A 16,589-nucleotide genomic window follows, 5' to 3' on the forward strand; every position below is an offset into this window, starting at 1 on the left:
GGGTACGATCAACCAGTGCAGAGGGGAGGAACTCCGCTGTGCTGATCTGGAGGGTGAGCCTGGGGGTCACGGGCCCTGGGGGTCACTAGAACTTGCCACACCCCTGCCAAGAAAGAGGCACTGGTGAGGTGCAGATTAGCAGAGGAAGGTCCCACAGGCCCACACGTTAGCCACCACCAAGATGGTTCCCCTCTCCCACCGTCAGCTACCTCCCCACCAGTTACCAGCCCCAACTCCCTGCCGAGCTCAGTGGGTTTCCCCTGCCCCTGCAGCTGCTGTGCAAAGCTCATCTCATTCCCCCACCTTCTTACCCAGGGCATCAAAGGAGAACGAGGCTACTTGGGACCCCCCGGAGAGAAAGGGGAATCGGTGAGTGCCACGGACCTGACCCTGTGCCAGCTCGATGCCTCTGGGCCATTTGCCGCTCGCCATTCGATGGGGGTGAAGGGAATCCATCCCCCAAGCTAGGAGAGGAGCCTGGTGTCTGGGCTTGGGGGTGCTGCTGGGTTGTATTTGCTTCCATGGGGCATCTAACCCCACCACCACAAGGCTACATCTGAGAACATGCACCAGGGAGACTGGGCAGACGCAGCCTCTTGGATTGGGGTGGGTGGGCAGCCTGCAGCCCAAGACACAATGGACGATGTGGCCCTGTCGAGCCACAAGCCTGCACTACGTACGTTCATCGCTCACCTCCAGCAAATACCTCCCGGGATGTGTCCCCGGCTTTCCCTGGGGGAAGCAAGGCAGCGGCAGGGGGTGGGAGCACTGGGGCATCTGGGTGCTACCCCGAGCGAAACAATCCAGGTTAATGGCGCCGACGCCACGTCTCACCAGGCAGCCTCATGGCTGCACCTGCAGGAGCTCACGGGATTCAGGGTCACTGAGAACCGCCGAAGGGGCCAGAGCTGAGCTGAGCCGCCCCCCAGGGCCTCCGCTAAACCCAGGGCTGCTGCCGGCAGGCTCGCCCGTGATGCGGTAAGTATCCCTCCCTCCCCGGGCAGCACAGCTGATTCCTGTTCCCTTGGTGTCTCCCCAGGGCCCCCCTGGTTCCGATGGCGTCCCAGGTCCTACGGGGCCAGCGGTAAGTTCACAGCTAAGATCTGTCTGTTGAAACTGCTTTAAAGGCCCCCGTCCTGCCCCCACTGGTGCCTCTGGATCGGCACTTGGCTGACAGGCCGGGAGGGAAGAGGGTGCTCGGGCGAGGCGCTGGATGTCTGGTGGGGCTGGCCCCGGCTCTCCTGTGTGTCTCAGGAGTGCCAGCGGCACAGAAATTACAGCCCTTCTGCTTTGTTCTGTCTCTGCACCAGGGTCCGAGAGGAGAGCGCGGAACTCAGGGCAACTCTGGGGAGAAAGGAGATCAGGTGAGACCTTCCTGCTTCCTCTGCCCCTTCCCCTCCCTGCAGGGAGGAATTGTTGGCACTGTCCGCTCCAAAGCTTCAGGGCGGGAGATGGTGGCACGGCTGCCCCTGCTTTGTGGGCACTGCCCCTTGGAATAGACTGGGGCTCCCCATTCCCCACCCCTCCTCAGCCCTGTGACCAGGATGTGGCTGAAGAAGCCCTGCCCCAAAGCACGCAGAGGAACCCCATGAGATGACCCCAAGGTGCCCAAATGGTGGCTAGGTTCCTAGGCCTGCAGCCTTGCTAAGCCACCAGGGACTTTGCGATCTTGCTGCCGCATGGAGCCTTGTCCTCAGGGCTCCCTGCGCTAGCAGATCTCTGCTTTGGGGGAAGGCTGCAACGCAGCAGCTTGGCTGCCCACAGCATGCACGGTGCCGCGGGCTCTGCTGTGAAGTTAGACGGATGCTGCAAACGCTGCCCTGTGGACCCCAGATCCCACTGGGAACCAACCCCCCTACTCTGGAGGCTCTCACCCGAAAGAGCTGCCTCTGCTAGGCGGGCTGACTTTGGCTAGCCCCTTGAGCAAGGGTGCGCTGTAAACCAATGACTGATCTTTTACTGTATTCACAGGGATTTCAGGGGCAACCAGGCTTCCCAGGGCCAGCCGTAAGTACATCCTGAGGGAAGTTTCAAGCACTGGGGGACTCAGCTCATCCGCGTTTAGCCTGGCAGAGAAGATGGAGGAGAGGAGAGGTCATGGTGTTCCCTTAACCGGGGTGCACTTGTCGCCCACCTGGCCAGAGGCGCTCGTGTAGACTATGACGAGCTCAGGGAGCCGGAGTGGAGCATTATGGGGGAGCGATATGCAATTCGTCAGGGTTGGAAAGCGATGGCTGAGCAGTGCTGGCTTTGCAGAGGCAGAGTGAGCGAGTGGGGGGATCAATGGGGATTATTTCCTGGGCATGTTTTCTGAGACAATAAAGGCACCAAACCACCTTTGTGTGATTATCGGGGGATTGACCGAGTGCAGGCATTTGCAGCCAGGAATCGAGCGGGGGCGGGGAGCTTTGTCTGTACATTTGTTATGGGATGGAGCCTTGTTATCAGAGCTGAGGACAAGCCAGGAGGTTTTGGGGGGAAGGCAGGGCGGAAGCCCAGGGACAGAGGCTCTTGGGCCAAAGGAGTTTTCTTCTGGCTTAAATTTCAATCGTCACTAGCCCCGTCCACAGCAGGAGCAGAACTACGCGAGCTACCAGCGTGTTCAGTGACAGCTGCCAAGCAGAGTGAGCACAGACCACGCCCGGGGCGAGCCGGGCTCAGCGCGGCCGCCAGAGACCGCGCCCGGGGAGCGGGCTGGTGGCTGGCATCAGTAGGCTGCACTTGCAGAAATGGTGCGATCTGCCTTGTCTGGGCCCGACTGATGTTCCTACAATAGCCCCCTGTGGCCCCCACACTGGGGCTCTGGGAGCTGAGTCTGTAACAGCCAGCTGGGGCTGGAGGCTGTTTCTGAGTCAGCGTCCCGCCTGGCTCATTTCATTACAGACCCCGATGCAGGGCGACTTGATTAGCCCTTCAAAGACTGCAAAACTCTTGTCATTTTAGGGCCCTCCTGGTTTCCCAGGGAAAGCCGGACCGACTGGGCCGCCAGGCCCCGCAGCCGAGAAGGTGAGTGCTGCAAGGCGGGCAGGCAGTGGTGCTGGAAGTCCCAAGAGAGAGGGGCTTCTCTTTGCCTGGTGACTGCAGGGGATCCTTGCCTGTGGAGGCCTCTGAGCATCGCAGGCCTGGAGAGAGGTGCCTGCTGCTGGCGGGGTTCGGGGCTCCGGCCTCCGCTCAGGGCCAAACAGGCTGTGCTCCCGCGGCTGGGCTGGTCCTGCAGGGCCTATACCGAGTGGATCGGATCCAGGGCCAGCGCTGGGCACTCACCGGGGGCCTGTTTCTAGATCCCTTTAATGAGCCCCCCACTTCCAGAGGCACAAGCAGCTTCCCAAGGTGCTCTCGCAAGCGCCCACCCCCTCCCCGCAGCCTAGGCTGGGGGGGGAGAGCCCCTTTGTCATTCTCAGGGCTCTGTTGACACCTGCTGGCCACTGTGAGGAAGGGAGGCTCTCAAGGAGCTCAGGATGGAGGGGGGACTAGGTCAGTGAGCCGCTTGGTTTCGGATACACAGTTTGGATCCAGGTGGCTGAGGTCATGGGATTGTGATTTTTGGCACAGCCTTAGGGACAGCTCGGCGAGAAGCTCGTGGGAACTGCAAACCCCTCCAGGGCTGGGGGGCTCGGAATGGGGACGGACGGTGTTTGGGGCAAACAGATCCTGGGCCGAGCACTGCGCGGCAGCCGGGCATGTGCTGGGAGGAGACGGGGGCCCTGCACTGTGTGATCTGGGCCACGGACTCTTGCCAAAGGGCCGCCTGGCAACTACTCCCTGCGGTGCTGACCAGAAGCAGTGCTTGGCCGCACGGGGCCCCCTGCGAATGGTAGCTCTGCTCTCCATACACAATCTACCCCCTTTCCGGCTGATTTCCAGTGGTGGATCCATCATGGAAACATCCCCTGGGGCCTGGGTGATGACTGAGTGTCCCGTGAGTGCCGACAGGTCCCAGCTACCCGGGGTTTGGGACCCGCCTGCCCAGCAGCACTGCTCCTTCCCCTATAGGGCCCAGGGAGGGGAGGAAGGAGAAACTGCAGCTTTTTAGCAATACATGGAGCGTGCAAAGCTGGGGTGCACCTGGTGCCCTGCTGGCACACTCCAGGCACAGCTGGCACCTGCACCCGTTCCTTAGCAAGGGGGAAGTGTTCCTCCTCGTGGGAACTGGCCTCGCCCAGCCGGCTAGTGCCACTCCCGGGAGATTTGCCACTCAGCCTCCTTCACCCCTTGGATCACAGGGGGGCAGGAATGTATGGAGAAGCTGAGAGCGAAGGGAAGTCTCTGGAGTAGCCCGGCGGAGACTATGGGCATCCTCTCCCATGGCTCTGTACCGGTGTGTTAGCATGGCAGAGGGCAGCGGGTTCATTGCTTCCCATATGACTTTTGCAGGGCAGTGAAGGGATGCGCGGCCCTACGGGGATGCCAGGGCCAATGGGGCCCCCAGGGCCTCCTGGAATACAGGTGAGTGTTTCTTTTTCCCAGCTCAATTCCTGACTGCATGGAAGGAGTGGGGGGGTCTCTAGGTAGGGGGAAGGGCTCAGGGGGTGGGGACATGGACTGCACGGGAAAGGAGGCCCCAGGATCATGGTGGCAGGAACTGTGAGGGACACTGGACAGCAGCTGGGTGTGCGTGTGGACAAGGAGCTCAGTACAGAACAAAGTCCCGGCAGGTTGATGGGTATCAGCAGATGGGATTTGCTCCTCCTCCCCCCGCTCCATGAGAGATGAGAATCCAAGACTGACCCCACTAAGCTACGATGCCATCCCTGGGCCCAAGGCGAGGGCTTCTCGCCTCTCTGCATTTGTGCCTCGGCCCAGAGGGATCCTGCCCTGACGCCGCGACGCAGCATCACCGACGCTACGTCACGGCACACACAGGTGACGCCGCATGGCTGCTTGAATGTCTCGTTCCGAATGATCATCGGGGAAAGTCTCTGCAACACGTTTCATTTCATCCCATGGGTGGCTGCATCGTCCTGGGCCACAGATTGGGAGAGGCGCCAGCAGCTTTCTGTTGAAGCCAAAAGCGTGGGACCAGAATCTTGGTGCTGGTTCTGAATAAGGAACGGGAGCCTCGGGGCCTATATTTCAAACACAGGGATGCGGGCTCACCCAGGCAGAAGTTACTGGGTTAGATGCAGGACCGTTGGGTGAAATCCTCTGCCTTGTGCTATGCAGGCGAGCCGATGAGATGGGCATAATAGTCTCTTCTAGCCTTCAAATCTGCAAATCTGAAAATGGATTGGCCTTGATTGGAACCAGGGAGATAAGTGCCTGGGTGGGGGTGGAATAGATATTGGATCACCGCTGTCCACCCAATGGTCCCTCTTCCTGTTTACTGGCCATCCTGTTTCCACACTTGCTGTGCGTAATGCACCGATGAGCAGGCCCATGTGCTGGGCTGTCCAGCCTACCCCAGATGTGGCTGTGCTGCTGTCTTGCATCTGGATATAAGCACTAACGCAACTGCAGCTCCTGGAGGTTCTCCGTTGGCTCCGGTGGTGGAAATCCGGTTAGGGCTCCGACAGTCGTGAGTTCCATCCCTGCCCATGTGGTCGTGGTGGGTGGAACAGCTAGTGACTGAAGTCCTGGGTGCTCCTGGGACGGTTACAGCTGAAAAGTCATTGCTTGGATGTTCCAGGGTTACAATCCAGATGGCGAGGGAGGGATACAGCTGCCATACTGAGCACCAGTTCCCAGCCCCTTGGGGAGCTGACGTGTTCCCATATAGCAGCATTGTCTATCTAGTGTCCCACACCTGAGATCAAGCAGGCCATTGAGCAGAGTGGTGTGAATGAACAGGCCTCTCATGAGTTCTCTTGTTCTCGGTCTTGCTTTCCCCGTGATGTCCCAGGGCCCAGTCGGCTTGGAAGGACTGGATGGGAAGGACGGGAAGCCAGGGATGCGGGTAAGAAAACGGGATGGGGCTTTGTACCTATTTTCTCAGTTCTGCTCAGAACTGGGCCCCGGCTGGCGTGAAGGATTCGCCGACCTTCTGCTGAGCCTGGGCCGAGGCTCATACCAGAAGCCCAAACAGGGTGAGCTTGGCCTTCATCCCAAGCTGTGGGCCAGCTCGGAGGGGGAGCAGAGGTAGAGGCTATTCTCCCCCTCCTCAGAAAGCAGGGAGCTGGGTCCCACTCCTGGGGTTCCTCTCCCAGGTGGGACGTCAAACACACCTGAAACTTCCTGCCACAGCGACCCTAATTCTGTGACCGTTGCCTTTTTCCTTAGGGCGACCCGGGTCCTGCAGGGCCGCCAGGGATGATGGGGATTCCGGTAAGTCATGGCTGGATTCCTGAATAGCTTCCTGGTGCATGGCACCAGGCGTCCCCAATCAGGGGGTGTTCAGGTCATTCCTTGCCAGACGCTCACCTTACCCCATGCCCCTTCCCCACCACCACCTCCCGTGCTGCTGACTGCTAGAGTCCTGACAAGATTCAGATGGCGAGAGCTTAACGTGGTAGCTGGGCTTTCCTTGAGTTCCCCCCAAAATGCAGCTCTGGCCCTCTCCCTGGGAGACAGCACCACCACTGCCTTGTAAAGTGGGGGTTGCCTTGAATTTCAGAGGGAGGGGAGATAGATGATTGTTGAAGAGGAAGGAGAAGCGCTGGACTCCAGAGCTGGCAAAAGTGGCCCCATCTCCACCAGAGGCCAGAGGTAATTCGTCAGGAGCTAGAGAGCGGCCTGCCCTTGGCCCGCGCCGGGGGCTCCCGGTGGGTTTGTTATGGCATGGAGAGCTCCTTGGCGGCTGGCGTGGGTGGGTGTCTCCGTGCCTGAGGGAGGGAGGCAGGGGGACTGCACAGAACCTGCCGGGAAGGCCCTGCTCACCTGATGCTAGAGAGTAATTCTTCTCTTCTTTCCCCCACCAGGGCTTCAAGGGGAAACCCGGCCACCCAGGTCTCCCAGGCCAGAAGGTGAGCTGGTTTGCTGCTATTGTTACAGCCTCAGGGAATCCACAGCAGGCCCCTGGCTGCAGCTGCTTTGTGAAACGTCGCTGATGGTGGGGGCTCGCTGGAAGTGACATTCACCAGGCCCAGGCCCTGCGTAAACCCTTAGGCGGGAATTCTAGCCCCACTGGAGCCAGTTGCCAACTCTCACTGAGTTCAGTAGGGCCAGCTTGCACTGGCACATCGCCTCGTGCTGGGCCCGCCGCATGGGGTGAATGTCACCCTGGGTAGAGCAAAGGGCTTTATCTGCCTGGTTAGGGTCTGGGGGGACTTGAGGCGCTCTGGGAGGGTCGTGGAGTGTTTTTGCTGTTTGAAACTTCCTGCTCTGGTCGGCTGTCATGGCCTCACCCCAGGGCCCCTCGGCGTATTCAGCACCCCAGCATTCCCCGACACCGTCATTCAGAGCTCGTGCACCCCAGGAATCTCACACCCACCCCGAGTGGTGCAGAGAGCAGGCCACAGCGTCCACCAGCACTCAGCATTCATCCGCTGCAAGCCCCCTCCAAAGGGACCGAGCCAACCTAAGGGCAGCCTGGCGGCTTCCAGGGACGGAGATGAACCAGCCTGGCTTGTAGCGGTGCCGGGGCTGGGCAGTGATGGACTTGTGACATACAGGCGTGGCAGTGGCTTCCTCTTCTAGTCAAGCCAGGCCATTCCCGCCCAGGGTGGGACCTTTTCATCGCTGGGTGTCGACATGGGATTGCTTGGTCAGATGGCGGCAGAGGCTGGGTACCTCCGGGGCTGCCTGATTTTAAAGGGCTGGATAATTTTATGATCCCAATGGGGCCATGTCCCCAGCTGGAATAAGCTGGTGTAGATCCATTGAAGCTGGCAGCGACGCAAGCTAAGAGGATGTGGTGGTCATTGACCATGGCACTGCCCATGTGGCTGGTATGTGTAACTGGAGGCTGTCACGTTCCTCAGCACGGTGAGAGGCAAGATGCCAGCTTGGCTGGCCCAGTGACCGGATCCGGTGTGACAAACCCCATGCAGCCCAGACTCCCCGCTCCCTCGCTCTCTGTCTACACGCGGTGCATGCATGATGCTCCATGCTGTGTGTTCTTCTTTCCAGGGTGACTGTGGCAAACCCGGCCCCCCCGGAAGCACGGGCCGGACAGGGGCAGAGGTGAGTCAGTGCAGCGCGGAAGGACAGGGTGTTTAATGCTCAGGGCGCCGTGTGCGGCTCCCGGCAGTGACCCACCACCAGTGACACTGGATGTGAGGGCCGGCCACGATTGTGCTTCTGCTCCCTGACCGCTCGTCCCAAGCCCCTTGCCCCTCGCGGGGTCCCAGAGCTCAAGCTCCAGCCCTAGCCCAATTCAGCAGCCCCATAGCCCGAGTTAGCTGACACGAGCCAGCCGCGGGTGTTTAACTGCAGTGTAGACACACCCTGAGCGACTCACAGGAGAACTTCAGCAGCCCTGTTGCCATAGGGCCAGGCTCTCCGTGGGGCAAATGAGTGCTGCTGCTCTGGTGAAGTCAATGGAGCTACCACGGGTTACAGTCGCTGAGGATCTGGCCTGGGACGCTGAAGTACAGCGTATGCAAACACCCGCCCAGATTCTCGGGGAAGGGGCCCGGTTCCCACCGGCGGTTCTCATGCTCTTGCGTACAGGTCAGCTGGGTGAGGGGGGGTGTGTACTGTACGAGCTGCGACTGTATATAATCGCTCTGTCTTTTGCAGGGGGAACCTGGTCCGATGGGACCCCAAGGCAGACAGGGGCCTCCGGGCCATTTAGTAAGTTGGATTTTTGCCGTGGTTGAGAAGAAGTGACAACATCCCAAATGCACTGATTTAATCCGGCACCGATGGGGGAAAACAGGGCTGTGTGAGCGCACGCCAGCCCCAGCCTCGCCCAGCAGGAGGCGCTGTAGGGGATGATGCAGGGGCACTGGCTCTAGGAGAACTCTCACCAATGCCAGTCCCAGCAGCAAGCACTTCAAGGGGGTTGGTTGGTTGGTTGGGGGAACGCTCAGCTACTGCAGTCCCAGCCTCTCCCAGCAGGAGGCGCTGTAAGGGATGATATTTTACGTGCCCCTAAATAAAATGACACGGCCTGTGCAAGCGGGCAAGGCTGCTCGGCAGGACAGCGTCTGGTGGGAGGTGCTCTGGCTGTTCTAGCCACGGCGCTGCTGTTCAATCACTCACTGGTTCCTCCAGTTTAAAGAAGCGAGCTGAGGGGTGTAGTAGACACTGCACGGTCTGCACGGTGCCCTGCCCCTGGCTCCCTGGGCGGGCAGGAGCCGATCGGCCTTTTCCTAGGGCTGGCTTCGGCTCCTGCTCTCAGGTTAATTGTTACTCTGTTAAAATGTCCTAATTTCTTCTCACTCGTAGGGTCCCCCAGGAAGCCCAGGCCAGCCGGGCCCAGCCGGAATCACAGGAATGGTAAGTGCTGTCCCTGCCCCAGGGGCCTCCCCATTGGCACAGATCCGTAGGAGCATGTTTAGTCTCTTGCAGCCTCGTTCTTCCCAGAGTGGGTTTCAGCGTGGGTCAGACGGGGCGAGCGGACCTCACCCTGGGGGTCTCACCCCAGCCTTGTTACCAGCTTTGCTCTGCCAGCATCACAAGAAATGTTCCCAGATGCCACCATCCCCCAGGCAGAGGCAGTGCATGTCCAGCCTTGCAGCACCAGCTGACGGGCTGGTGGCACACGAAGCCGTGCCGTGCCGTGCCAGGGCCATGCTCAGGAGCGAATGTGGCCGATGGGACTCGGGAGGTTGGCTAGGATCTGATTCGGGATCCAGTTCTCCAGCCTCAGTTGGATCAGGGGCCAGGCGAGGTGGTGTAGGGCCCGGTTTCCAATGAGGGCATCCACATTGGAGAACTGGCTCAGCAGTCGAGTTCCCGTACCTTGCCTGTTCTTATCACGACTGCATGTTCGAGTGCCCGGGTCCACACCTGGGCACCTATTGATGGCTTCGTTCTCACTTTCGAAATAACGTCTGAAACCAGCGCTCTCTCCTTTTTCCCCATTCTCCAGGGATTGAAGGGCGAGAGGGGATCTCCAGGGGAAAGAGGTCTCGCAGGGATGCCCGGGCAACCCGGGCCCCCAGGCCACCCTGGACCACCCGTGAGTGCTGCATGTTGATGGAGACGTGACACGGACCAGGGCGATGCCAGAGCCTGGAGCGCACAATGTCAGTGGGGGTGGGGGAGAGGCTTAGACATCAAACACTGAGCCCCTTGGAACTGCACCGTGGGAGGGACGGAGAACAAAGCACGCCGGCGGGCTCTGAGGTTGCCAAGTTCCTCTCTATGGTGCCAGGTTTGCCAATTATGGCATGCCGGTCTGGGCTCTGCCAGGCGCAGCCCATCCATCCTTCGCTCGGTGCGGTGTGGATTCGGCAATATCCATCCGTACGACAGCACGTGCGCTGCTGGGTGCTTGGCGCACGCTGGGAACTGCCTCTGCAGGGGCTGCCCTGGTGACCTCCCCGTTGGGTGCTGGGAATTCTTTACTCCCGATGCATGGTGCGAACCCTCAGAGAGTGCTGACGGGGTCTGAGCCCGAGATGCGTTCTCAGCCACAGCATCCCAGGCGGGTTTGGGCTCCAGGTCCCTTTCCTTGGGAGCATGGGGTGGAGAAAGGAGGGCTCTGGAATGTTTCATGTTTCTGTCTTTGATTTCCCAGGGCGAGATGGGCGCGGACGGAGCAGCAGGGAAAGAGGTATTGTGATGCTGGCCATGATGGCTCCCCCCCTCGCATGCTCTCTGTCCCACGGCAGTGAGTGCGGCAGGTCCACGCTGCGCTCTCTGCCCCCTACTTCTCCCGGCCCGTTATTGCAATAGGATTGTGTTTGCCGTCGGTGCCACTGCTGAGCCTAGACCCACAGCCCTTACTCAGGCAAAACTCCCCTGAGCGTCAGCGATGTCTCGCCCAGCAGTGCTGAGTGCGCCATAGATGCCCAGTTGAGGATAAATAACTACAGCCGAGGGGGCAATGCTCAGGCCTGGTTTGCCCTCGACCCCAGACTGCACCATCCTGACGTCTCGAGCTGCTTTTGTGATCTAGAGCTGCACCCCTAGCAGGAGGTGGCTCCCTACCCCACAAAGATTCCTGCAGTGCCCGCTCCTTGCCACCAGGGGCAGCATCCCATCCCAGGCTTCCTGGAAGGTGGGACTTCCTGGTTTGCCATCAGAGTGGAGGAAGTGACAGTTCCCTAGTGTCACCGTGTGTGGCGGTACCTTAGAAAGGGTGTGCCAGTGACATGGGTAAGCGGGGCCTTAGCATGCCTGTCTTACTCCGTGAGCTCTGGCAGAATCGCCAGAATAGAGGCCAGTGCCTGGAGGATAAAAGGCCAGGTACCAACAAGCACATGTTCATATCCCACAAGGAGTTGGCAGGGGCTAACCTCCCTGCTTCCACATTCCTGCCTCCTGCCCCCAGGCAGGGTTGGTCTAACGAGGCAGGGATCCAGACAGGGCATCAGCCAGTGGCATAAAGGAGGCGCTTTGGCATGAGAGGAGGAGAGAGCTGAAAGCTGAGCACAAGCTCAACCACAAGATATGGGCTTGACGCTGGGGTGACTGGGTGGGATCTGTGGCCTGTGTAACGCAGGAGGTCAGAAGAGCGGATCATCACGGTCACTTCTGGCCCTAACAACTCGGACTCAGACGTGAGATCCAGCTGCCCAAGAGGCGGCAAAGCTCCCAACCCGAACGGCTGGGCCAGAGCGGCTGCAGCCATTCGAAAACCTCTTGGTTTAGCTTTAAGCTTCCTGATCCTCAGAGCCCGAGAGAGAGAGAGCCCTCCCCAGCCACTGTGGCTCTCCGGTATGCCGCCTTCACACAGGCTTAGACCCTGCCACCAAGGTCTAGAAACCGTTTCAGAGCAGAACTTCCCGTGACCACTGCTCCCTTCTGCCTCCTTCTAGGGCCCACCGGGGAAGCCTGGACTGTTAGGACCAGCTGGCCAGAAGGTAAGAGCAGGTCGGCTTTGCTCCATGACGCTTAGTAGAATGCTCTGGACAGCTGCTACGCTGGGGCTCTGGGCTGCCCAGGGGACTGTTTCCCCAGCTGCAGTCCTGCTGCCTGGGCTCCCTGGAGGGGCAGCCCGTGCTCAGGTTGCCCTGAGAGCTGCTGTACTGTAGAGAGATGCCCGTCTCTTGTCCGGCTGGGGAAAGGTGATGAGGAACTGGAGAGATTTCTGCCTCTGACTGTATCTGGCTTCTTCTTGTGTATTCCAGGGTGAAGCTGGCCCTGCAGGGGAGAGAGGGCACCCTGGAGAGAAAGGGAGAGCTGGCATGCCTGGAGGACCAGGGAAAAGTGGCTCCATGGGCCCCGTGGGACCACGTGGCTCTCCGGGAGAGAGAGGCCACCCGGGCTCCCCAGGACCTGCTGGCAGCCCGGGGACGCCAGGACTCCCAGGCACAATGGTAAGGGGGGAGAAGGGGTCAGTGCCTGCTGCTGGGGGGCGGGGGGTTCTCGCAGAATGAAGCAGCCTGAACAAGGGTTCACAACCTGGCTCTGAGCATCAGGACTCCTGGGTTCTATTCCTAGCTCTGCTACCGACTCACTGTGTGGCCACAGGTGAAGCATGTCTTCCTGCTGCCTTTTCCCGGGTTGAGTTTTGCTTTGTGGTTTTTCCCGTCCCCTCTCTCTAGGGAGACATGGTGAATTATGACGAAATCAAGCGGCTCATCCGGCAAGAGCTGAACAAAATGTTTGACGGTAAGCGGTGCGGTGGGAACGGGAGGCTGGAGGGCTGGACTGAGCTGCAAGGGACGGCTTAGTGCTTGGCGCATCCAGGCTGAAAGAGCTACCCCAGTCTCTACATCCACGTGTCCAAATCCTGGAAGGGTTAGGGCTGCCCTTCATCCTTCCCAACGTCCCACTACCTAGTGTAGGGTGTGCCGAGAATCTGTGTGCGCATTACATCTCAGAGCCCTTTGAATAAGCGCATGGTGTTTGGCTTCCTTCCAGCAACGTGCCGTGTTCTTTGAGCCAGTTGTTACTTCCTGAGCTGGCGTTTCCTGTGCACTTCTAGACCCCGCAGGGTCTTCAGATAAGCCCCCACCATTATGGGCTTCCTACACTCCTGATAGCAAGAGTTTGGGGTTAATAACCCCTGGCTGGCACAGTCATTGGCTCCCTGTGTCTCTCTCTGCAGAGAGGATGGCGTACTATGCCTCCAGGATGCAGTTCCCGGTGGAGATGGCTGCCTCCCCAGGACGACCAGGTCACCCTGGTAAAGATGGAGCACCAGGGCGGCCAGGGCCTCCTGGCTCCCCTGGGTTACCGGGACAGATCGGGAGAGAAGGGCGGCAAGGTGTGCCGGGCATGAGAGGTAGGTCGTTCATCTGAAAGCCCTTTATTTGCATCTCCTCTTCCCTGACGTTTCTGCGGAGTTTCAGAAATGGCCTCCAGAGTCGGGAGATTTTTAATGGCGTGGTGGCAGCAGCTGGAATTCACCGCTGCGGGATTGCAAAGCAGGTTAAGGGAACTCCAGCCCATGTGTGTGGTTCACGCCTTCTCTTTCCACGGGTGGCCTTGTACGTGCTCGCTTTCTTGCTCAGCCCCATGGAATCGTCCTTTCCTCCTTCTCTGTCGCTCACGCGCATTACGCTCTGCGGGTGGGGTTTCTTACTGCGCTCTTGCATTCCAGGTGAGCCCGGCGCCAAAGGAGAAAAGGGAGAGAAGGGCATTGGCCTTGTGGGAGAAAGCGGCCCGCCAGGGGCGCCCGGTAAGACCCGTGCACACATCACAACAGGGACCCAATTGGTTCAGCATTTTTAAGGCCAACTCGTTAGCCCTTCCTGCTGCAGGGACACGGACGGCGATAGACGCCCGGTGCTTCAGGGGGAAATCTCCTGATTCAGCTTCTCCCAACAATGGGAGACAGACTGAGGGTCTCAGACCAAAGCCTTTCCATCCAAACCATCTGAACTGCGGTGGGTCAGCTTTAACGGAGTCAGAGAGTTTAAGGCCAGACAGGATCACCAGATCCTCTGGTCTGACCCGGATCTCACAGGCCACCAGCACGGAACCAACAACTGAAATGAGACCAATGCGTCACCACCCATGGGAGACGTAGCTGTTATGTGCCACAGGCAGAGAACGGGAGGGACCGAGGTGCCCCGGTGCCCGAGGCCGCCACAATGGCAGGGAAATGAGCAAGTGAGATAGACCCAGATAATCCTGGCCAGTGACCCGCACCCACACGCTGCAGAGGAGGGGGGAAAAAAACCCAAAGCTCACTGCCAGGCTGACCTGGAGAAAATTCCTTCCTGACCTCGCATATAGCGATCAGTTAGACCCTGAGCACGTGTGCAAGAACCAGCCAGTCAAGCATCTGGGTTTGGTTTTGCACAAACAGCCTTTTCAGCTCCTCTCTTCCCTTTCTTGTTTCTCCTCTTCAGGTCCCCAAGGGCCACCAGGATATGGCAAGCTGGGTCCGCCTGGGCCTATGGGACAGCAAGGCATCCCAGGCGTTCCTGGACCACCAGGAGCTACAGGGCAGCCTGGAAAGACCGGGCATTGTAACCCTTCCGATTGCTTCAGCATGATGCCCCTTGAGCAGCCTATGTACGAGCCCAAAAGTATGAAAGGACCCCTAGGCTGAGCGGATCTGAAGGGCATTTTCACAAAGGACTCCATTGGGAATGACCAAAGCTCGGGCCTCGCGACTGGTCGTGAATGATTTTTTTATTGCTGTTAATATTTTTTTCTTTTGATTTCCAGTGGGGTTAAGTCTCTCATGACTCTGTGTGCGTGCGTGTGTGTGTGTGTGTGTGCGCGCGCGCATCTCTTGTGTTTGTAAAGGGAATTGGACACTGCCATCTGTGGTCAGCCAAAATCCATTTCATGATGGTGTCTTTGCTTATCATTGCCCTAGCCAAGCCTGCACCTTCCTGTGTCTTCTCTAGCTTCTTCTGTCGTTTTAATTAATTATTAGTCTTTCAACACCTGCTCATCACCAGCACTTTGGGCACTGAGGCAGAAAAAGAGGGGAGGGCGAGGGAAGGAAGGGTATTTTTAACTGTCACGCCTCTGAGTAGCCTCAGCTGTTACGGGGAGGGAACTTCAGGCAAGATTCCAGATCCCACCTCCATCGTTTGTGAAATGACATATCCCCGTTCACATGACTGAGACAACTCTCCTTCTGCCCCGTGTGCCTTTCGTTTGTGTTGCAGTGCATGCTCTGCTGCTCTTTTCATTTGTAATGTGCCAGCATCATATGTGTCGTCAGCCATCTCCTTGTCCTGGTGCCAATATCGCTCTTGCGTTAGAGAGAGCTCCTGCACAAAGTCTTGGCCCTCAGCATAGAATCATTCTAGGGAAAAATAAGAGCAAGCAAGCTGGATCACCGAGCCATTTTTCAAGGCTTCTGTGCATCTTCTCATAGCCATGAAGCGGAGCAATCGTGCTGGCCTTTAACTTAAAGCCCAACATTTTCGTTTGGTGGAAAAACAAGCGTCTAACCTAAAAATCATGACTGGGTTGCTAAGTGCTAGACCGGTTTCCAACTATTAAAATACAATGTCTGAGCAGTCAGTTACCACTTTTCAGCTCAGTGTGCGAAAGGGAGGGCTGCTTTCCTCACTGAAGCAGGTTGAATCTGGTGAGCAAACAAACAGAAACTAATAAAACATTCCTGCCCAAACTTTGTCCGCATTTTTAAAGCAACTCTCTATATATAAATCTTGAGCACTTTTGTCTATCGCCCTGGGGACAGTAAGAGCTGACATTCTACCGGTTTGTCCTTCCCCCAACCATAGATAAAACTAGCCCCAGAGTATGTACTAGAAGTGGATGGAGCTCAAAAGGTTGGAAGACACCCCGACAGTTTGTATTCTCAATGGAATATCTGGCATCTGGACCAGGAACTCATGTACTGATATATTCCCTTCCTGTTAGTATTTGTCGTCATCTCTTAAGGATGTAAGAAAATCATTTGTACCATCCATCAACAGTTCTGTCTGTCATGAAGCAGAAGTCAGGCCCAGATCCTCAAAAGTATGTAGGCTCCTACTGGCCATTGATTTCACCAACAGAACTAAACGCTGTTTCATATAGCAACGTACCATGGTTTTAAGTAGCAATGACTTTTTCCTAAGAACCGGGCCATAACCTAACCCTAGCAGAGTTGTCGAGGATAGTTTTATAAACTGGTAACAATGGGGAACACGAGAGTCCCAGGACCCCCTGGGTAAGAAGACTGGGGGAGCCAAACTGGCCCCAGCAACAGCTGTGTGTATAGGTTTGCAACCATAGTGTGCACAAGACCGTAAGGGGAAGTTTCTCCAACTTTGCATAAAGGATACATGGTTACAGTTGGTCCTTGCTGTCTGTTGTTAGCATCCATCCCCCAGAACAGCCCAAACGTCTGCCCAGCAGCATCCATTGAGCTAAGCCAGAATACAAATAGGTAACAAGCACATAGGAAGAGTGGGTCTTAGGAACTCCATTAGCCAGTGAAAAGAGCCCAGAGTCTGCATATTTACTGTTCCATAAGGTGGGGTGAACAAAATCAGGTTGTTAAGTATTGATGTGCTTGAGTAAACGAGCAGCCCCGGAGCCCAGCAGAATTCCCATTCCTCTCGTTAGCGGTAACAGGAGCAATTTCCTGAGGCACCGTATTTAAAATTGAACCCAGCGTGTGTCTCTCAGCCGCTGCCTTCCAAATGTCAACTGCTCATTTCTCACATGTCTGGGAG

General features: G+C 57.8%; 1 protein-coding gene across 9 annotated transcripts in view; it reads left to right on the forward strand.

Moving 5' to 3' along the window:
- Positions 1–15,535, forward strand: part of COL16A1 (collagen type XVI alpha 1 chain) — a 163,753-nt gene extending 148,218 nt beyond the window's left edge. For all 9 annotated transcript variants that reach the window (XM_065577009.1, XM_065577010.1, XM_065577011.1 and 6 more), the window contains 20 exons: positions 316–369; positions 1,040–1,084; positions 1,311–1,364; positions 1,972–2,007; positions 2,944–3,006; positions 4,375–4,446; positions 5,840–5,893; positions 6,217–6,261; positions 6,855–6,899; positions 8,005–8,058; positions 8,617–8,670; positions 9,268–9,318; positions 9,914–10,003; positions 10,565–10,600; positions 11,808–11,852; positions 12,120–12,308; positions 12,537–12,603; positions 13,043–13,219; positions 13,538–13,615; positions 14,292–15,535. In XM_065577009.1, coding sequence (XP_065433081.1) covers positions 316–369; positions 1,040–1,084; positions 1,311–1,364; positions 1,972–2,007; positions 2,944–3,006; positions 4,375–4,446; positions 5,840–5,893; positions 6,217–6,261; positions 6,855–6,899; positions 8,005–8,058; positions 8,617–8,670; positions 9,268–9,318; positions 9,914–10,003; positions 10,565–10,600; positions 11,808–11,852; positions 12,120–12,308; positions 12,537–12,603; positions 13,043–13,219; positions 13,538–13,615; positions 14,292–14,494 — 1,512 coding nt within the window. In that variant the 3' untranslated portion in view covers positions 14,495–15,535. The remainder of the gene's footprint in view (positions 1–315; positions 370–1,039; positions 1,085–1,310; positions 1,365–1,971; positions 2,008–2,943; positions 3,007–4,374; positions 4,447–5,839; positions 5,894–6,216; positions 6,262–6,854; positions 6,900–8,004; positions 8,059–8,616; positions 8,671–9,267; positions 9,319–9,913; positions 10,004–10,564; positions 10,601–11,807; positions 11,853–12,119; positions 12,309–12,536; positions 12,604–13,042; positions 13,220–13,537; positions 13,616–14,291) is intronic.
- Positions 15,536–16,589: the final 1,054 nt, after the last annotated feature.

This window comes from Chrysemys picta, chromosome 23 (assembly GCF_011386835.1).
Source record: "Chrysemys picta bellii isolate R12L10 chromosome 23, ASM1138683v2, whole genome shotgun sequence".
NCBI lineage: Eukaryota > Metazoa > Chordata > Testudines > Emydidae > Chrysemys > Chrysemys picta.